At 37.4% G+C, this 22,224-nt stretch overlaps 1 protein-coding gene and 1 long non-coding RNA gene across 4 annotated transcripts in view; one reads left to right on the top strand and one right to left on the bottom strand.

The window, feature by feature from the left end:
- IL1RAPL1 (interleukin 1 receptor accessory protein like 1) overlaps positions 1-22,224 on the top strand; it is a 786,863-nt gene that overhangs the window by 753,223 nt on the left and 11,416 nt on the right. For all 3 annotated transcript variants that reach the window (XM_040531287.1, XM_040531296.1, XM_040531305.1), the window contains 3 exons: positions 3,445-3,577; positions 5,448-5,593; positions 17,367-17,510. In XM_040531287.1, the coding sequence (XP_040387221.1) occupies positions 3,445-3,577; positions 5,448-5,593; positions 17,367-17,510 (423 nt within the window). The remainder of the gene's footprint in view (positions 1-3,444; positions 3,578-5,447; positions 5,594-17,366; positions 17,511-22,224) is intronic.
- Positions 4,605-21,993, bottom strand: LOC121057334. Its single transcript, XR_005813755.1, has 3 exons — positions 21,837-21,993; positions 7,076-7,245; positions 4,605-4,903 (listed from the first exon to the last, which is right to left on the bottom strand). It is a non-coding gene; the product is annotated as an uncharacterized LOC121057334 (long non-coding RNA).

Genomic DNA, 22,224 nt, shown 5'->3' with positions numbered 1-22,224 from the left:
TTAATTCATTCTTCGAAGGAGCCTGTTTTTGCTTTAGTCATGCAGGAACCTTCTCCCATTTTGAGAGTGATTGGAGTCCACCAATGCTGCGATTGCTAGGCATTTCACAGCCCTGAACGTGTGCTAAACTGGATGACTGTGACCAATATATTCATAATCCTTTAAGGTTTTGTGTTTTCATTTCCACATGTTTGAGTATCGTAGTTAGTTTATATATAAGATATGTAATTGTTGTAAGAAAGTAGGTTTGAATCTGTTCAGATGTCCTGGGAATGCTCAGGAAGATTTTCACATCCCATTACAGGTTTTCATGCCCTTGACCCCCATTAAGTGGTTCCCTAATGCTCGTCTCATTCCCCGCAAATAGCTGCAAGATTGCAAAAATCTCTTCACTGCTTCTAGATGGCACTTCCAGAGTCCTCCTTGTGTTGAGAATGAGGAACTGAGCTTCCAGAAAGGTATCCTGACCATTCAGGAGGTTGTGTTGCAAGGAGGTGGTTTTGCAAAGAGGTGTCCTGACCACTGCTTCCCAGGGCATGCAAACTGTCTTTAGGAAGAGTTTTTGCCCTTCATCTTACATTTGATGACTTTGCTCTAAATGAGATGAAATTATCTAAATGTCGCATTAACCAGAGATTCAATTTCATACCTTTTGATTATGAATGAGACCTTCATCTCCTAGTTTCAAATACTGGGGTATTCCTGTCTTCTTAGCGGACATTGCTGAAAAATGGTGTTGTGGCATGCACTGTAGGTAAGCTTTCTTAAAATGACAAAAAGCAGTTCAGTTCTTACTTTGGTTCTACACCTTTTGTGGTGTGGATATGAGAGTTCACACAAGTTAGAGGAGCAAGATGCTTTCACAGAAAACCATAAATCATTTCAGATAAATAAGATTTATTTAATAATTACTCATCTTCCTGTTACACAGGATCCTGCATTTGTTTCCATAGTAAAAAATAAATAAGATGCTCAAATATTGTCAGAGGTTTGAGAAGGACCATGTACTGACCCAAAGTAGTATATTTTTAAGAAAATACATTGAACCCAGATTGACTTCTCACAGCATCTCAGCAGAGAAAATAACAAAGTAGTATTAACATTATATATGTTGTTTTTTTTTTTTTTTTCATGAGCTGTGGTCAGTCAGCTTTAACATCCTAGGATCAAAAATTGAAAGTGTAAATAAAATATGACTTTGGTCTCAGCAGTAATATCAACTCCATTCCTCAGGGGGGAAAACGCTCCTTAAATCACAACACTTCCTTAAATCACAGTGTAATTATCCATTACAGAAATGCACATAACAGTTTAGAAGGCTTGTTGCATATTAAGACAACTTTGCATCAGTGAATAGATCTTTAACTACGTGGCTGTGTGCAGTACACCTAGTTTTAACCAGTCTTACCCCACACATCCAAAATGCACATGAAGTACCATTTCCATCTCTGCATGTGCTCTAGCTGGAACCCCAAACCCAAGTGGTACTAACACAATGTAAGGCTGCCCAACAAAAATAAACTAAAGTGAAGGCATATTGCACTTTCAATTCTCACTGTATCATAGAATCATAAAATTATAGAATAGTTTGGGTTGGGAACTTAAATATCCTCTAATTTCAGTCCCTGCCACGCGCAGGAGCATGTTCCACTAGACCAGGTTGCCTAAAGCCTCATTCAGCCTGGACTTACACACATCCAGGGACTCACAGCTTCTCTGGGCAGTCTGTTCCAGTGCCTCACTACCCTCACAGTAAGGAATTTCTTCTGAATATCTAATCTAAATATACCCTCTTTTAGTGTAAACCCTCCTTGCTGTATCACTACACTCACTGGCAGACTCCCTCTCCAGCTTTCTCGTAGACTCCTTTTAGGTATTGGAAGGCCACTATAAGGTCTCCTCGGAGCCTTCTCTTCTCCAGGCTGAACAACCCCAACTCCCTCAGCCTGTCTTTATAGGAGAGGTGCTCCAGCCCATTGATAATCTCTGTGGCCCTCCTCTGGACTTTTTTATAACAGCTTCATGTCCTTCTTGTGCTAGGGCCCCAGAGTGGAACGCAGTACTCCACGTGGGGTCTCATGAGAGCAGAGTAGAGGGGGAGAATCACTTCCCTTGACCTACTGGCCACGCTGCTTTTAATGCAGCCCAGGATACGGTTGGCCCTCTGGGTTGCTAGTTCACAGTAACAGCTCATGCTGAGCTTCTCATCAACCAATACCCCCAGGCCCTTCTCTTCAGGGCTGCTTTCAATCCATTCTCTGCCCAGCTTGTGTTTATTCTTGGGATTGCTCTGGCCCAGGTGCAGGACCTTGCAGTTGGCCTTGTTGAACTTCATGAGGTTTGTCCAGGCCCGCCTCTCAAGCCTGTCCAGTTCCTTCTGGATTGCATCCCTTCCCTCCAGCATGCTGATCACACCACACATCTTGGTGTCATCAGCAAACTTGCTAAGGGTGAACTTGATCCCAATGACCATGTCACAGACAAAGATGTTAAACAGCACTGGTCCCAGTACTGACCCCTGAGGAACATCACTAACCACTGATCTCCACTGGAACATTGAGCTGTTGAGCACAACTCTTTGAGTGTGATCATCCAGCCAATTCCTTATCCACCAAGTGGTCCATCCGTCAAATCAATGTCTCTCTAGTTTAGAGACAAGGCTATCACTGGCTATCAGTGTCAAATGTTTTGCACAAGTCCAGGTAGATGATGTCAGTTGCTCTTCCACCAATGCTGTAACCCCATTGTAGGAGGCCATGAGATTTATCAGGCACGATCTGCCCTTAGGGAAGTCATGTTGGCTGTCACCAACCAACTCCTTATTTTCCATGTGCCTTAGCATGTAAACATTAAATAAGTAACTCTTCACATATGTAGAATTTCTGCTCCTACTGCATGTACCTGATGGTTATTTCCATTCATACAGTAAAACATTTCCCAGACAGTGATAACTTAGCAACGGACATGTTTTTTTCTATTGGCTGTCCCTTGGAAATGGTACAGGAAATGACACCCTACAGGAGTCTACCAGCCTCTTTGCAGAAATGTTTGCAAGGCTGAACTAACACAAATGTGATTGCATGTCTGTTTTGCCTAACCTTTACCTATTTTTAAAGAAAACATTGAAATCTTTAGTTAAGTTGGCTATTTTTAAGAAACCATAGTCTTTCATTTGCTTGCAATACCTTGAACACTTGGTGAAACAATACAAAATTGAATCCTGCTCTAATGTAACATTTAATCTCACTTTATTGTATTTATTTTCAGAAAATATATTGAACACCAGATGCAAGACAAGTAGATGTTTTGGGGCATTTCTAACAACAACTGGAAATTGAGGTTCCCTACAGATATACATTGTTTAAATCAACACATCTACTGATTCAAAAATGAATCCTTTTTTACAAATTTTGAAATAACATTTTTCTTCTTTCTATGTAACAGGTGGTTCTGCTAATCTAACCTGCCGAGCTTTCTTTGGATATAGTGGAGATGTCAGTCCTTTAATCTACTGGATGAAAGGAGAGAAGTTTATTGAAGATTTGGATGATAGTCGAGTCTGGGAAAGTGACATCAGGTAAAAGAAAAAAAAAAACATTCAAGCAATATCTTTTTTTGATAGTTAATGTAATACTTGTTATCACAGACTAATTCAGGAATACTTGCAATCTGGACCCCTTTTTTGCAACATCCATTCTTTATCTTTTCAATTTCATCATTAGACAACAGAAAAATGCAGCAAAACCTGATGTTAGAGAGCTGCAAAAGCAGAGTGGTTGCCCAGCTAGCACAGTAGTGTAACAAACTGGGATTTGTATAGCCACTTTTTCAAACTGTGGCAAACTATAGCAACCATTAGCACAGTTAGTAAGAAAAAATAAAGAAAAGTAAATACATCCAGAAAAGCAGGTCAAAAGAAGTTTTTTGAAGCACATAGCCTTAAATAAATGCTGAAGTCTGACTTCTCTTTTTGAATGTTTGATTTCTCTTCTTCAAAGAAAGAACTGAGTTTCCTGGAATGTTATTTGCTCTGTGAGATCCAAGACTCCTGTTATGTGGGCAGGTTCTAGCGGCTGAAATATTTGTTATAGAAAGGATCTGGCAATTCACGTCATGTACTTATCCTGCTTCTAAAAGTGTTACCTCATTTGGAAATTGAGAAAACAGTGTTTTTGTATTGAGAATAACATGCTTGACACAGCTTTCCAACTCATATCCAATATGAAGTACCTACTTGGATCTGAAGAGATTCCTTTCTTATTTACAATTCTGTGTGTGTGTGAATGACTGTGTTTGTATATCATGCATAAACCCAGAAATGAACGCAAAACTAAGCATGGACTACAAAGGAAGTTAAATAACCACAGGTGTATTATCCTCAGTGATTTTCTACAATAGAACATCATAAGTTTATTTCCCTTTCAGCTCTTACATAGGAATTTACTACCTTATCAAAAGACAAGAAATCACACTTGTTTTCAGTTTTAGCTTGGAGTTCTTCTGTATAATTAAATTAAGGAAGAAGCTTCCTTTACCAAAATCAAGAAGGTCATATAGACATTCAAGGTCTCTGTGTCCCCAGACATAGGCAAAATGGAGGCATATTTCACCCCAGTGTATATCAAATTTATTTTATAAAACTCAGGACAAATACACTTAATTGAACAAGACAACTAGATAAGCTACATTTCTTATATAAAGCTCTTCCCAAGCCTTTCAACCAGACTTGGCATTTTGAAGGCTGATGAAAAGGTGTCAAAAACCTCTTTACAACTCTCTTGTTTTGTGGAGGGGGGACCCAGAAGACTGTTTTCCACTGCTTTTGTCAGGTGTGAAGTGAAGGAGCAGTCTATAGCAGTTTGTCACTTGTTTTGCTGGGTTTCTAAAACCACTGATGAGATTGCTAAGAGGGAAAGAAAGAAATTGGAAAACAGCATTAAGCAGGTCTTTACTTTTCCTTAGTATCTGTTAGAATGAGTGTCATCTGGCATTCCAGTTCCTTCTATTGACTTATAATACATAGTCAAATTTTATAATCACAAAATATTTTTTTAATTCAGTATACAAATAGTGTATTTCGTCAAGACTCCTAGTGTAATCCAAAACCTGAAAATAACTGTGTTTCACTTTTCTCTGTTCTAACATTTCAAGACTCTACATATTACTGATCAGGGCCTCCATCCGAGTACAATAATATGTTATCAGTGTGCACATCATCCTGCTTAAATACAATTAACTGTAGCTCTCATTAACATTTACAAAGCCAAACCTCCTCATTAGAAGTGAGGAAGAAAAGTGTGTGATATAATTTAATTAAGATTGCATCAAACCATAACCAAATTTGAAGCCAAAGAGTTGTGAATTGTAAGTAGCAATATTATGTCATGATTATCTAATGCTCCACTGTGATACAAGCAGAACAGAAGATACGATTTCTTTTTCCTTAGGGTTCTCAAGGAACATCTTGGGGAACAGGAAGTTTCTGTCTCATTGATTCTTGACTCTGTGGAAGAAGAAGACCTTGGCAATTACTCATGCTATGTTGAGAATGGAAATGGACGCCGTCACGCCAGTATTCTTCTGCATAAAAGGGGTAAATATGCAGGTCCTCACCACAAAATGGTACATTATGGGGGTGGTCAGTTTGGAAAGCTTCCTTTTTATGAAAGTATGTGTTTCTGAGATATTAATAGGCACTGATTGTTTTCCCTTGGCATTCATACCACTTCCAAAATAAAATATAAAGGCTGCTGTTTATTCTGGCTGTCACCAGGATAAATACAGTAACACCTTTTAATTATATTTCTATAACAGATGCATTTAATAGTTTAAAATTTTAAAACTAATAAAGGCTCAACAGAGAAAAAAAATAGTAGGAAGTTACAAGTAATAAAACCATAATCATTTTCTTTAAGAAATAAAATCAAATATTAAAAAGGCAAAACAAATACATTCTACTTCTATCAGTAAAGTCACCTAAACTTCATCGAATCACAGAATGGTTGAGGTTGGACGGGATCTCTGGAGTTTGTCTGGTCCCAAACCCCTGCCTAAACAGGGGAACCTAGAACAGGTTGCACAGGACTATGTCCAGGCAGCTTTTGAAAATCTCCAAGGAGGACTCCACAGCCACTCTGGGCTACCTGTACCAGTGCTCTGTCACCAGCACAGTAATTGTTTCCTAAAGTTCAGACAGAGTGTCCTGTGTCCACTTTGTGCCTATTGCCTCTTGTCCTATAGCTGGGCACCGCTGAAAAGAGCCTGGCTCAACCCTATTTTCACCCTCCTTTCAGGTACATATACACATTGACAAGATCCCTCTGAGCCTTCTCTTCTCTGGACTTAACACTGCCAGCCCTCTCAGCCTTTTCTCAGAGAGGAACACCAAAGCCTTATTCATTTCTCTAGCCCTTTGTTGTAGTCTCTCCAGTATGTTTACATCTCTTTTGTACTGGTGGGCCCAGAGCTTCCCTCCACCTGCTGGCAACACTTTGCCTAATACAGTCAAGAATACCATTAACTTTAGTTGCAGCAAGGGCAGATTGCTGGCTCATGTTTGACTTGATATCCATAGGGACCTTCAGGTTATATTCTGTAAAAATGCTTTCCATCTGGGTGTTCCCCAGCGCATACTGGTACCCATGACGGTTCCTTCTCAGGAACTTTGCACTTTCCTTGTTAAACTTCAACAGTTTCTCATCAGCACATTTTTCCAGCCTATCCAGGTCCCTCTGGTTGGCAGCACAACCCTCTGGCCTATCAGCCACTCCCCCCAGTTTTATGTTATCTCCAAACTTGCTGATGGTACACCCTGCCTCCTTCACTCAGATCCAATATTGACCACTGGGGTATGCCACTAGTTGCTGGCCCGCAATTAGACTTTGCAGTATTAATCATAACCTTCTAGGCCGAGCCAATCAGCAAGTTTTCAACTCACGTCACTGTCCATCCATCCAGCCCACAGGAGTTCCTGCATAGTCTGACTGTGGACATTTTCCTTCTAACACACTTGTGTAACACCAACATTTTTCAAGTGAAGACAGAAACATATAAGGATCTTCCTATTTCTACTCACCACTCACATTCCATTACTTCAGCCTAATGTCCACAGGGATGGAGATAATTATGGAAGGGAGGAGAGTCTCTTGCAAAGACAGGTTCTGATATTCACTTTGTTCACTTTACCTCCCAGAGGGTGCTCCATACGCCTAGGCTTGATGCTCCCCACACTCATGAAGCATCCCACTGGTTTAAGAGAGCAAAGAACAATCAGCAGCAGTGTCTGTACTTTGCTGTCATTACTGTGCTTTTTTTAGTCTGTAAATGTTCTTCTGGGTTCTTCCTACGGTACTGAACTAGTTGTTGCATCTCAATTTATATCAAAGTGGTGAAGCCTTCCCTAATTTTAGTCTTGTGACATGCAAAATCCATCCTAGAGCCATAAACCCAGACAGTGTGATTCATTTATTTAAATATATTTTTGTGTACCCCCAATTATTTGAAAAGAGCTAATTCAAAGCCCTTTTTCTGAACACTTCTCAATCTTTCTTATGAGATGTAGATGTAAATAAATAGATGTTCCACTTAGCGTGGTATTTGGAATATTTTCTTGAATTTACTGAAATGGAAAATTAACTTATTAAGTAATTGAACTGCAACAATTTATCAGGTGGTAGCCATGTACCTTAATTCAGATATATTTGAACCCAGGGCAACAACTTTAAAAAACAAACACTCAAGTTCAATGTGTTGTCTTTAATAATGAAGTTAGTACATAGAGCACTGGAGATATAGAATTTTAAGGCTTAAATTACTTTGAAACCAATAATTAACTGACTGATTTTTAAGTCATGTGCTGATGGTGAGTCCTTATTTTCCCCTCCATACAAGCAATAACACCAAGACTGACATGACATGTAACTAACTTTTTTGTTCTGTGACCATCATATCTTTAATCTATCAGTGTATATATAAATTTTTGGAAGGGTTTACTTTCCTTCCTCCCTTTTTCGGAGAAATCAGTATGTCAAACATATCGCAGTATGTGGTCTCATGATGCACGATGACATGCTTAGGAGGAAGTAATCTCAATATTTAATTGCCCTTATAAATAGTAAAAGATAAAATAGCAAGAGCTCCCACAAAAGATTAAGTAAGACTGAATCTGAAATTGTGATTTGGAAACAAAATCCATTGTGCCCTCAAAAAACAAAAGGTACTTGTTACAAGCCTTCTACATACTTTGCATGTTGACAACTGTTTCAGTGAAATGATAAATTAACCATGACAGATAAAAATTTGAGCTTGTCTCTCAGGTCTCCTAGGAAGAGGAGCTTTGCACTGCTGGCTTAGTCTCCTGTATATCACCATGACAACATTTCGTGTTAGGTTTCCCTGTTTAGATGCATATTTAGTCTCTGATAGGAATGAGTTAGCTGTTTATTAATTTTTGATTATTTGCTCACTTAGAACAATAGGGACCTAACATTTAGGTAAATTTGCTTCCTGAAACTAAAGCATTTGCAGAGGTATTAGTTTTTCCTGGTTTTCTAGTTAGAAATCTCTCTTTTTCATTGGTATAAGCAAACAGAAATGGTGAATTTGGAATGTTCACTACTTACCTGAAAACAAACTGATAAATCACTCTTAAACTTCATATGTGGTACATTATCACTCAGATCAGAAGGGACAAAAAAGCAGAAAGCTCTGTTACTGGACAAAAAGTGTTCGTGGGAAAAGAGGTATTTAGAGCTAAATGCTAGAGTGGGGATTCAGGTATAAAATGTAAGCCTTTAAAACAACCTTCTGCCTCTTGCTTTGCCCTGCTCAATATATTCTCTGTAAACATGAACTTCCAGTGGGAGCTTTTGGGTATGCCCACAATTACACATCCTGAAAGGACAAATAGTTAAGAGGCTGAATCACCAGCAAACACCTACATGCATCTTTCTTACTCTTCACTCCAGTCTGTCCCAGAAGGGAGCCATTTACCTCACAGAAAATGAAAGCAGGAGCTGGTGGCAGTCCCTTCACATGCCAGTGCCCAACATGAGCAGCCAGGGCAAGAGGGCTTCTGCTTTTTCCTTGATTTGGTCCTGGAATTGAAACCCTGAGCCTCCCACCTTATGAAAGAAAGTTTAGGGCAAGAGCTGTGCAGGAAAAGCTACACTACATTAGGCATCCAGCTTCAGACAACTGCGGTCCAGGCATCTCCCTTGAGCCCAGGTACCAGCAGTCCCCATCTCTGGCAGTTTAGCCCCAGTTTCCTCCCAAGTTCCTCTTTGTGACTGCCAGTGCAGAAAACCTATGATCAGTGTTTTTATGCAGACAGCTAACCATTTCTAGATGCCTAACTTTCCTCAGATGCCACGCATAGGAAGCATTTAACTCAGAGCTAAAGGCAGTAGAGCATTTTAAGTATAGCAATGCCAATGCTGTTTCCTCCTCTGGTCCATTCCTACAAAATTTGTCCAAAAATAATCAGCAATAGAGAGCGACCAGAACCCAGGAGATCTAACTTTCATTCTCTTCCTCCAGCTGTTGATCAAATTTCTTTCTATCATTTTTACAATAATAGAGTTACTTGCTCTTCTGTGTGAACAAAAAAGATCTACTTGTTACAATCTGAAGCTGATTTTGTTGTTTAGTGATGATAGCTGTCATCGATTATCTGTAGCAGTTACAGGTCAGTCTTCAACCAGATAGAGGAACCTTCTAGAAATTAATATTGAGAGTGGTACTGACAGTAGCTAAACACAAATTTATTAATGACAAACTACATACTGCAGAAGATGTAAGGGGTGGATCATACACTACAATTCTATTTTTTCACAGGCTTTTAATTCAAGAAGACAAGCCCATACGTAATAAATAAAAATATAATGCATAAGAAGAAATAATGTTCTTCTACAATATTGCATCTTCTAAACTATGACTTTCATGCTGGATCAAATCCCTTGTGGTCTCATTTAATTGTAAACTTAGGTGGTAATACAGATTATTATTTAATTTTGTGGCTATTTCTGTGGAAATTCTTGTCTGCGTGTCTGCAAATAAAATACCAATGCAAAAATAATCTCAAATTCTATGCTCTCCTAAGTTCTGAGTTTTTTTTTTTTTTTTTTAGTTTTTCTTATTTTAAAAACTAAATAACATATTTATGGTTTTCATGGGACACCCATCAGACCTGTGGGCAGGTAATACACTTTACGCATTTTTTTCAAAGTATCTCCTTCTTTTTCTTCCATTTTTTCTCAATGTTGTCTACTTTTCTGTCCTGTGCCTCTTATATCCTGGGTCTGTTTTCTTCTGTCATAGGGCATCTATGGGGCGCTTTGACCCTAACATATGTAACTGAGGGATGGTTAAAACAACTTTTAAAGAGTTTTACTAAAATATATTGTTTAGAGGAAGAGTTATTCTATTTGAATTTGCCCATGAGAATGTATGTTTGAAATTAAAGCAAGTTATTTTTTTCCATAGGAAATGCTTCTTGAGGAAGAATTTAAGTAGGCATACTTTAAACTCTTTGCCTATGAACACATAAACATTGTATTAATATTTCCAAATACTGGAAGCCAAATTATGAATAGTAGGAAATTCTGAATATTCTTCATCCAGTTATTAATGGTAATAGAATTGCTGAGAAGCACCTTAAATTACTGTGTCGTTCACATATTAATGTAAATCTGTTTTATAATGTCAGGACTTGAATAATCTAAGTTTTTGATTTCATGAGCATTTTCAATGACTAGACACAACTTCACAAAGCAGTAGTCATGAGTGACAATTAAAAGAGAAAAGAAACAACAGTTATCATCTAAACTCCATGAAGAAACCACAGGAGTTACAGTTCCCTTTGCCATAATGCTTCATGATGTTTCGGAAATTTCTGAATTGGCACTCATCATGTGAGATACGAGAGCAATGAGTTTCATATTACAACTTCTGTTAATTGTTCTTAATTAACTGAACATTTCAGCAAAACTCTTAAGTCTCAGTGGAAGCAAAACTTTTGTAAACCACAGATCCATTTGGTTTGCTAAGACGTCACACATGTATATCTTCCAGCATATAAGGCATTCAGCTTTTGCTCTGTACTGTAGGATAAGCTGTTCTGAGTTCCTCTCTAGGTTTTAGAATTGAAAGTGAAATTTGATTTGATTTGATGTGAATTGATTCCTCCCTCCCCAACCATTAAAGAACCCATCATAGGCCATTAAAGAAGCCTTCAGGTTGTCTTGTTCTGAGCAGTGCAAAGATTCAGTACATGACACAGGAACAAAGGTGCATGACACGGGGCTTCCTGCCTTCTTTCCCCAAGCCTAACCAATAATGACTGCTCTTTTTACACTCAATCTCATCTAAAATCAGTAAATTAGTTGTGTACTAAAGAATGTTTCTGTCTGTTTGACAGAAACTCTTCATAAAACTCTTTTCTTCATCAGTAAGGTTTCTATCCTTTAGAAAACTGGAGTAAGACATCTGCAATGAAAAGATTAGTCAGATTACTTAGCATGTGCCTAAATCCAGCTGTCCTCTGAAGAGGTGTCAAACAAGTTGGTTTGTTAAACAGATTTCTTTCTAAAACAGCTTTTGTTCCACTTTTATCATAATTCTTTTTATATAATGTCTATGTAAGTTCTTTTCTAACCCTGATTGACAAGGAAGAAAATATTTTAAAATAAAATAACACAAATTGTTCTTATAAACCATTCAGAGCTAAATTATTCATTAATGCTATCCTTAGGAAGAAATGTAAACAGTATGTTTTATGATCTTACATCCTTGGAACTTGGTACTATATTTTTCCCCACATTTTGGCACCTCCCAGTGCTTCTTACATTCATTTCTTTCAGCAGATCTAAAAGAAGTAATTGTGTGGGATGTCTGATTTCTGTAGCACAATAAGCAAATAGAATCTCTCCTAATCAGTAAGGTTTTAAGTCATATAAAATTTATTTGCAGAAGCTAACTAGAGATTAATTCAAATCTGCATAATTATGACTTTTTTTCTTTCAATTTGAAGTATAAACTGCCTTTAAAATGCAGTGTAAGTATAAACTGCCTTTAAAATGCAGTGTTCTGTATTTAAATCTAGTAAACTTCAGTAGTGCTGCAGCATCTACATTTTTTTCAATCTTGTCTTCTCTTGAGCTAACATACTCAAGACCGTAATTATTCTTCTGCTGGGAACAGGTATTCCATACTTCTCAGGAAGAATAAAACTGTCATCACTAAGAATATACATTCTATTATTACAAATTATTTTCTCTAGTCCAGTAACACTAAGATGTCCAACAGAACCACAGCTTGGATATGCTATCTGTTGTACTAATGAATAGGTCAACAAGATCCCCAACTTGTATTGGCACTCATCCATACATATATGGAGTATGTATTATATATTGATCTAATAAATAAAGTGAGATAACTGTGTCTCAATAGTTCTGACAGATAAAATGAAGCTACTGCATTGAAAAAAAAAAAAAAAAATTGAACTATAACTATAACCAAACTTACCCACCTTAAGTCAACTCTGCAGGCATTTACAGGCCTATGTGGCCTATGCTGGCAGAAAGTATAAGCTTTGTGCTTAGAGATGATTTCATGATCAAGCTAATGAACATGCCAAATCTGCTTCTACTGGTATCAGAAGTATTATTATTTCAACGATATCTATTAGTGGTTATTCACAACAGTATTCATAAAGCCATCTTTGTTCCTTAAATACAGATTTATTTTGCTCTTTGAAACAAATGAAAAAATATCAAAAAGCAGAAAATAGTAAATATGTATACATATACACATACTGTGTATGCATATGCTGTGGAAAGCTGTGGTTCAATATGCTATATTTCTATGAAAGATATCTCTGTATAAAGATATTGCTTTATAGCCATGCTGTATTCAGAAAAAGGAAAAAGAAATCATACTTCTCCATTTTTTTAACTATGAGTATGGTTTTCTTTCTTCCCAATCTAATCTCTCTCTTCTTTTTACTGATGATGTCTAAAATGAGATTCAGATGACTATTCCTTTTCTAGCTGGCCTCCTCCTTCCTTTATGGGTAAGAAAACTCTTTATAAACAAAACTACATCTGATGAAACATTGGTCCTGCACTGGTTATCAGTATCTGTTTTTTTCCATTCTCTCGGGCATCATCATAGAAAATAACAGTGGAGAATTTTAGTAAGCATTATCTTTACCTGCTTCCTTTCCAAATTATACCCATTACCTTTATGTTTCACTTTATAATTGAAGCCTATGAACATATATCTAGACAAACTAAGAACTGAATCTAAACAAGCCTTTTAGCTTTATTGTAAAATTGTCCAAGACAAGCAGAGAATGGAAATGAGTCTAAGACACAAAGTTGCAGAGATTTATGTGGGATAACCTGAAGCTCTGTGAATAGTCCTGTTGACTTCAGAAGGATTACTTATATTCTGTGAAGTTATGCAATCTGTGTAAGTGATTGCAAAATTGAAACTTTAGATAGACTGTAATTGGATTTTGAAAAAGCCTCAGAAAGTTAATACGCAGCTATAAATCACATGTCCTTGAAGAGTTATAAATCACACACACAAAAAAAAATGTTTGAAACATAATTATTTTTCTAGGTAGCTCAACTGTATACGGACTAATGAATAGAACACGATTAATTTGAAATCATCACAGATCATTAAATGTAAGGTTTCTGAAGCATGTTGTATAAGTCATGAGGTATGAATCTTTGAAAGCACTCTTTTATTTACTTTCTTGTTACAACTCCAGCTAAGTGAATTACCTGCTTTACACAGAGAAAGGAAGTTTATCAAAAATTGAAGCCAGGTAAAGATCAATGATATATCCTACAAATTTGCCTAATGATTAGGATAGCATCGTTATAAAATGAGTACATTTATTTTTATCACATCATGCTGAATATTTAGAGAGGACGTGTACTTTGTTTTAATTAGCATTTTCTTTCATTGGGTTGCTGGGCCAAAACCTCCTGATAAGGAAAAAAAAAAAAATGTAGCCATTGGTCAAACTGCTTGTAACAAATCTTGTTTTAAATCGAAGCTATTTATTCAGAAACCAATCTACTACTGCAGCAGTAATCAATGTGTTTTCCCTTGGAGTAGAACTGTTCCTGTGCTACTGGAGGACTATTGTTAATTGCCTGTAACTAAATGATTGCTGTGCTTCTGAATGTAGCTCCTTGGCACTTGCTCATTTGTTGTGTTTAACAGAATGCCTGTCCCCCTAAGGGTTAGCCAAGTAATTTTCCTCTACTACTTTCTACATTCAGCCTCAGCTCCTTAACGAGGGCAAGGTCTGTAATTTGAGAAACGTAACACAGAGGCTAAATAGGTTTTAAAAGGTTTGCACTTTTTGTCTCTCCCCTCTGATGTGGAATTGTGCTGAAATTGAATCTTTTTAGCGTGCAGCCACTACAGGAAACTTGAGTTTCATCAGGAAAAACAGATCACACTTCAAAGGGAGTGCAATGCCTGCTGTAGCAATCGTGTTCAAACTGCAGTGCAGAAGGCAGAATAAAGCAGCACAAAACAATCATGTTTCTGCAAAGGCAGCCTTACACTCTATCCTTGCTATTCCACCTTTACTACATCCTTGCTGTCACACACATCACCAACAGCCACATAAGACACCTTTCAGGAGTAACCTCTCCCAGGTAGGAGTCAGAGCCCTCCTCTCCACCTCACAAGGGGAAAACCAGACTGCTTCTGACTCCTTCAGTTCGGCATAACACCGGGTGATGCTCTTCAAAAAATTCCCAAGGCAGCTCAAAGCTAGATGGTGCCCCTGTACAGCATGCTTTAGTAACCTGCAGTTGCACTAGCTTGAGGCCTGAAAGCAAACTGTTTAATGTGGCACTGTGCCCAGGCTAATCTGTCCTGCCCTTCACGGCACTGCACAGACAGGGCTGCACTAGTTTCTGTTCTCTGGGGACTATCTAAGGCTTTTGCACGGTGGTGTGTAAGGATGGCTAATTACTGTATCTCTCTGCCTTAAGACCCTTATGAACTTCACCTGAGACAGAGAGCACGTATGCGCTGATACATAGCTCAGCATGGAGGAAAACACAAACTTGCTATGCTAGAAGGAAAGAGCAAAAAACTTACTATGGAAACAATTCTGTTTAAGAATCATCTTCCCCTTGTACTCATACGTGAACATGATGGGCAAGGCAGCATCAGAAAAAAAGGCAATTTCTAGTACTTTCCAAGGTGACTTAGAGAATTTTGTTTCTTGATCTGCTTGCCTAATAGGTTTACGACAGTTTCATGTATATTCAGATAGACTTTTTTTTAAAGAAAAAATACAAGCATAGCCTTGAATAATTTTATGGGGAAAATAGAACCTAAGAGGGACTCTTTGATGGCAAAAATGATGCAGTGCATTTGTCTGATTTCATGCACAATGATAGAGAACAGGTAACTAACTACTGCAGTTATTTTTTCCATTTAATCTCAAAATCATTAATTTAGGAAAAACTTTTGTTTTCCGGCTGTATTTCCGTCACTTTTAATGAGTCACAACAGCAGGCACATAAATATTTTGTACCTAGCAACCCAACATATTAAAAACTGTTCTTCTAGTTCCTATTAAACAGCTGCATCACCTGTAATACAAAATGATATACAGGCTATAGTAAGCCAGTGCAGAATAATTTCCATTTCCATTCATATTGTAAAATACTGTATTACTTGCATGCAAACATTATTATTTTTTGGTTATTTTTATTAACATTCCTCTCTCTGGACCAGAAGACAATTGAAAGTCTGAAATAACCATGCCAGTCTTGAAAATATCTAACACAAAGGAGTTTCCAGCACAGTTTTGGAAAGAATGACACAGAATATAAATGCCTTTTTATTTTACTTTATTACAGTTTTAGTGCCTTCTAGAGAGCAATGAAATCATCTTACAGTTGCCTCAAAATAATAAAAAAATGTGTGATTCTCAGTAGACATAGTCAAAATAAATGGAATTGTCACTTTCTCCTATAACCTTTTATTTCTCTAATTGAATTGTATTGTGCTGGAGTGTCACGTCTGCATAACCACAAAAGCCAAAAAAACGGGGCTACACTGCTTCACTCAGACAGAACCTGCCCACTGGAAGAGTATGGTGTGAAAGTAACATGAACAAAGCTTTCTCCAGCACAGATATTATGAAGCAAACTGCATAATTTAGTTTTCCAAGATTTGATTTCTTGGCATTCCTCAGAACCGAGTGATATTGAAAAAATATAGATGATCTTAAGATATGCCATTTATTACTCATTTCAAGTTACAACATTTCTAGCAACAATCCCACTGTCCTTGTCCATTGCTAGTTTCAAGATGATTAGCAAAGGAAAACTAGCCACAAAATGGATGCCACATAGCTGCATGAGTTTTCTTGAGTGTGCAATGGTTAAGACAAGGGGGTTGAAGGCCCATGATGACATATTACTTATTCACTGATAAGTGACCCCACTGAGGAGATTGCTGTTATTAGATGTGGCTACGTTTGACTGGAGTCGCCATCCTCAAAAGGGAACTACATAGCATGAACTCAATCCTCCATGTGAATCTCCAATGGCAGACTGCAGCAAAGGCACAAAAGAGGAGGGATCATGGTCTGAATGGGGACATCAGGACTGACAAATTGGGTTGGTTTTTCAATGGCTAACCATAAAGCAAACCCTGTTTGGAGAAAGACAAGAGAACAAAAATGAATTGCAAATCGCTGGGAAACTGTGTCAAAGATATTTACATATAACCGAGATGTGAGGCTTTGGGATTCCTTGTATAATTTGTCTTCGCATCCCTCAAGCTATTTTTTCTTTGCTTTTTTTTTGTTTGATCGTTTGTTTTAGGAAGAAAAAAAAATCCTTAGTTTAATTGTAGGCAGTAGACTAAAACTCATCCAAAACCAGATCTTTTTCTTATTTCTGTGTGGATTAAAGGAGGAAATGTGTTTTAATTATAATCCACAAAAAAAGAAATATTCACCTCTGCTTTCATTGGAATGTCAACATTTATATGTGTAAAACAAACCGTGATATATCCACAGTGAGAGAGAGAAGGAAGAGGGTTATCAGATCTCTCTTTTATATATATGCACATACACATCCCAGCAACAGTTCTTGTTTCAAATGAGCAATCCAGACACAGTACCAGAGGAAAAAGGATGTTATTAAAGGAAAAATGTTCCTATTGTTATTTTTTCAAGGGTTCTTTAGCTAATTAAAAAAAAATAAAATAAAATAACCCTCATTTTTTTTTACTGTTTAATATAAGTAAGGTCTACTGCTAATCTTTCTCTGTTTTGGAATGTGTTTGTTATTGCATTTTGTAATTCTTTGCAGAGCTGATGTATACAGTTGAGCTTGCTGGTGGGCTTGGTGCTATTCTGCTGCTGCTTGTTTGTTTAGTGACTATCTACAAGTGTTACAAGATAGAGATTATGCTCTTCTACAGGAATCATTTTGGAGCCGAAGAACTAGATGGAGGTAAGGCAGCTTTTCAGTATGCTTGTCAGTATGCAGTGTGTGCCTGTCTTCTATTCTCTTTACTAAAGCCCAAGTTTAATTTCAGTTTAAGATGCGTTAACAACTACAATTTTTATTCCTCACTGCATTAGGCACTGACTTTAATACACTTTCCTCATGCAGCACATTAGCAGCAGTGGCTGCTTAGCTGATGTACATGCTACTCTCTGATCTCCAGGCAACACCCATGTCTTTTAGATTCATACTCCCAACACCAAATGAAAGCTACCAGCATCTATGCATTAAAGATTTTCCCTTTCTGACGGTGCCAAAAGGCAGTTTCACTTTTCCATAAGGAAGGAAGCATATTCCTAATTGCGTTCCCCAGATAGGTAGAGGTTGGAGTGAATCTCAATTTACTCCTTGTTTAAACTGATCAGTCTCAATAAACTGTGCTGAGTGTTTGGGAATGCAATTAGCAGTCTATTTTCTTGACTTCACTTAATCACTGAGAGAGCAGCTAATGGTCATTAAAGTTGTTCTGTGATTCAAGAACAGCCAGCTTAAACAAAAAGTAGTCTGCAATGTACGCATGGCTTGTGTCAAACACATACATGCATTTTGTTTTCTTCAGTTTTTAAGCAATGAGGAAAAATGTCTTTTCTGCCTCTAGTTCTACTAATCAAAACTACTATTGGACAGCAAATTTGGTTGAGCTGCAGGCTCTGATTACTTAGGTTTGGTTTCCTGGGTCAGAATTCCTGATGTTTTGTGCTACCACTATGTCTTTGGTGACAGGACCTTCCTTTTTTACTGAAATACTGCTGAAAGTTATTTTACAGTTCAAAGTAATAGCCTGTGGACAGAAGCCACTGTGTGACATATTATAATAAATACATACTGATAAACAAGCACTGGCCAAATCTGTAACTGATAAGGGAGAAGAGCAGCAGCAAAATTAGAGGTCCTTGTGTAAGGGAAAGAATTCCATATTAAGATCACTAGGGAATGACCCACTTCTGCCTCCAATCTAAAAAAATGCAATAGGGTCCAAAATAGAAAATGCTTAGAACAACAATGAGCCTAAGTACATTAAATTTTGTATCTTTCAACCAGATTTACAAAAAGGATGCATATTAATACAGCAGCTCAATGGGGGAAAAAATCTGGTTACTTATTTTACAAAGGAGGAAACTGAGGCCCAGTAGGACCATGATTCATGAAGGATTTTGGCAGACGCAATTTTTTTCAGGAGCTGAGATCTTTCCTTTTCCAAAAAGTAACCCCCAGTTTAAAGGAGCATGCTTACTTGCATGTGTGAATTTAATAATAATCATATTATAATGTGAAAAAAATAGGTGGTTTAGTTAATAATTGTTTAAATAGATGCAATTTAATGTTTTCTCTCATTTTCAGGAATTCTTACTTTTACTGTCATTGTTTGTTATCTCAAATCTCTCATATTCATTTGCAGATTTACTCTAGCAAGTGTGACACACTTGTCTCTCCCTTCTCCCATCTCTAACATCAGTGACCTGGGAACAAAAGCATCTTTATCACCCCTTTTAAACAACAAAAAATGAATCCCTCAGGGATAGTATTCTGGGATTCAAAAGGAGGAAAAATAATATCCATACAGTCTGTTTTTTTCTGAGCAAATTTCATTGTTTAATAAGATAAAACATGGATTTTCCTTAGATGATCAATGCAAACACTCATAGTTTGGGTGCTTGGTTGTGGTAATACACCAAGAAAAATAACACTTGCAGATTCTCCAAAAAGAATACTACAGCTTCTACTGTATTCAATATACTAGCAACACGGATAAAACCTATCGTGCCAATGGATTTACTGCAGCTGGGCTTTTACTCTGTCTCTCTCACTTAAGCTCTTGCAGAAACAGGAAGACAGTGACAAAATGCCCCCACAGAAGACCTGGCTACAGTTTGTGTGGAAATAAATTGCAGACCTACATTCAGGTTCTTTCCTTTGGCTTTGCCTGTTACTGACAGGTTCAAAATGCTGAATTCTAAAATCTTCTTCTAACCTAACCTCCTGTAGTGCAACACCAAAACACCCATGTTCTATTCATAATTTACATTATGTTCTGGCATACTTCAGGATAGCATGTAGATAAGCAAACATCAAAATATCGTAGGCTTTTTTTGTGTGTGTGTGTTCACTATATTGTATCCAAAGAGGATTCAAAACACTTTAAAAGCGAGGTCCAATTAAATTTTTCAGTTGAAAATCTCTTTTAAAATGCAATGCTTCATTTCTTCTGTGATCAGAGAACAAACCCTTCAGGATGTCAAATCTCATCACAATTTCTTGTTCCTTTCCAAACCTTAGACAATAGTTTTTCCTCATACACATTTCTGTGTAGGTATGGGTAAATTGCGAGAAATATTTGAAAATGGAGTATTTAACCCTTACAACTAACATAATTTATTACTTTCTCTAGTGTTCACAAATGCTGATTTCTCATTTCTCTAATTTGTAGCTTTGAATTTCACATCTTCCCTCTCATCCCAGGGCATCTATTCTCCTGCTTTTTTCTCTCTCCGGCAAACACTTAATCTCAGCCTTGCCTTTATTGTCTCATGGGAATGTACACTGAAGCCTCCCCTTCCCACACTTTCTTTCCTTTCCTACTAAATTAGAACATAATCAAATCAACACAGAATCCTGGAGTTCGGTTATTAAACTTCACCTCAAACATCTGACAGATCTCCCTGGGATCTGGAACAGAGGAGCAAAAAAACTTCTCTGACCCATGGCAAAGCATTAACTTTGTTACCTGCAGCTGTTTGGCATGACCTTGCTTCTCAGGGAGATAGTTCACACCTACCAGTTAGATGGTCAAAAACTTCCAAACCTGTTTTAGTGGAGAATTTCAATTCAAGATCTGCCTACAAATACAATGAAGATGATACCTTCAAACAAACATCCACTATTATTCTGAAAACAAAAAACAAAAACAAAAAAATCAGAAATAGATACTTCACTGGGAATTTCTGAGGGCTGATCATTGTTAAATACCAGGCAACCGTTTTAGGTTGAAGACTCTACCTTTGAAGTTAATTTTAAAAAACTTTGTCCATAAATTGCACTTTAACTAACACATTATTAGTGAAAACAATTTTAAGAAGTGGTGATTTCTTATGTTTTGCTGTACATTGGGCTCTAACATTAGAGTTTTATAACACATTTATCCTCTGAGACGTGTTTTAGCTGTTAGGTTTCTGTATTTTTATTTTCCAAGGATCTTCTCTGTCACCTTTCCCAGTTTTTAAATGAACTTAATCAATAAACTAACTATTGCACTTTAACTGACAGAGAAGAGTAAAAGTGCAAGAAAACATTTACAAGTACCTGGGATCAAGACACACGCTGACTTCTTTCTATCTTGCACTCTGGGATCTTAAAGCCTTTTTGTATCAGAAGAGAGATTAACACTGTATGGAAATCCATTCTTTGCCTACAAAAAACATGAAATCCAGGCCCCCTAAAATCTATGGAAATTTTCCTAGGGTTTTACCCAGAACAACTTTCTACTTTGTGAGACAGCCTCTGCTCATCAAATCGTGTAAGGTTCAGTCCCCAAACAGGACAGCCATGGTGGACAGACAGTAAGGGTGGAGAGGGGAGTCAGACCAGCAGCACCCTTGATAATGCTGCTTTGAAGTGGACAGGAGTCTCCAATTCACCACAACAGCTATTTTCAACCTTTTCTTGCTGTTTCAAAACATGAGAATTTCCAGTGGATGTTCAGATGTCTGTATGTTAGCTTTAAAATATGTTAAGAATAAACCCCAAAGTCTACAGATAATAGGTTGAAAACTACTTGACATGGTCAGATGGGCAAAATTACTCAAAATCATGAATTTACATGTATTTATATTCCAGATTCCAATTTCAGAAAAAAAGAGCACGTGGCATGGTAATCAGCAGAAACTGCCTGCAGGCACCAGTCCCTGCCATTTCTTGGGTGCATTAGTAACTATTTAAATTGATGAAAGTTTTTTTTTTCTGAAGGAATTAATAAGCAAAGTATGAACACTATCATAAGAAAGAAGAAAGTTTGCACTAAGAGGCTGGCATTAAAATAGATAAGAATACAAGCATTTAGAAATTAAAAAGAAGACTGAACAAATGTGCTGTGAATGCAGTTCTCCATTAAAATTTCATAAATATTACTTGTTACAGCTAGGCTGACAGGAAGCCAAGTTTCAAGCTTAACAACAACAACAACAAAACACATATAAATTGTAGTCAGCTGACAACTATAAAGTAAGAGCTTTGTTTGGCAGGTGATATGTCAAGCTTCAAAATGACCCTCCATACCTTTAGATCCCATCAGCCGTTTCTGCAGTGTTGGACAGGGGCTCTCCATGGTGTCTTTATCTTATTCTTAACCTTCTTTGCAAAGGAAACGTGGGAGAATAGAGGGACGAAGGTCTCGGCCTCTGAACATGCCAGGGTTGGCACAAGGGAACCAGAGTTACTCCGGTTTCACTTTCAGTTCTCAACCCCCACCCCCACCCCAATTTGCCATTTCTGGAATAAAACAAAGTACTCCTAAAATGATTAAAATGTGTCACTGCTGAACTCTCTAAATGGAAATGTTCCTTGATTTTCATATATAATGCCTGTAATGGTTGTTTCTGGGTTATCCAGGTTGCACTCTCTTAAGAGATGAGTTTTATTGTTTACTGAGAGGTAGCAAATCAAT

The sequence above is a fragment of the Cygnus olor genome, chromosome 1, assembly GCF_009769625.2.
Source record: "Cygnus olor isolate bCygOlo1 chromosome 1, bCygOlo1.pri.v2, whole genome shotgun sequence".
Classification (NCBI taxonomy): Eukaryota; Metazoa; Chordata; class Aves; order Anseriformes; family Anatidae; genus Cygnus; species Cygnus olor.
The sequence above is the reverse complement of the archived record's forward strand: the minus strand, read 5'-3'. Positions and strand labels throughout refer to the sequence as shown.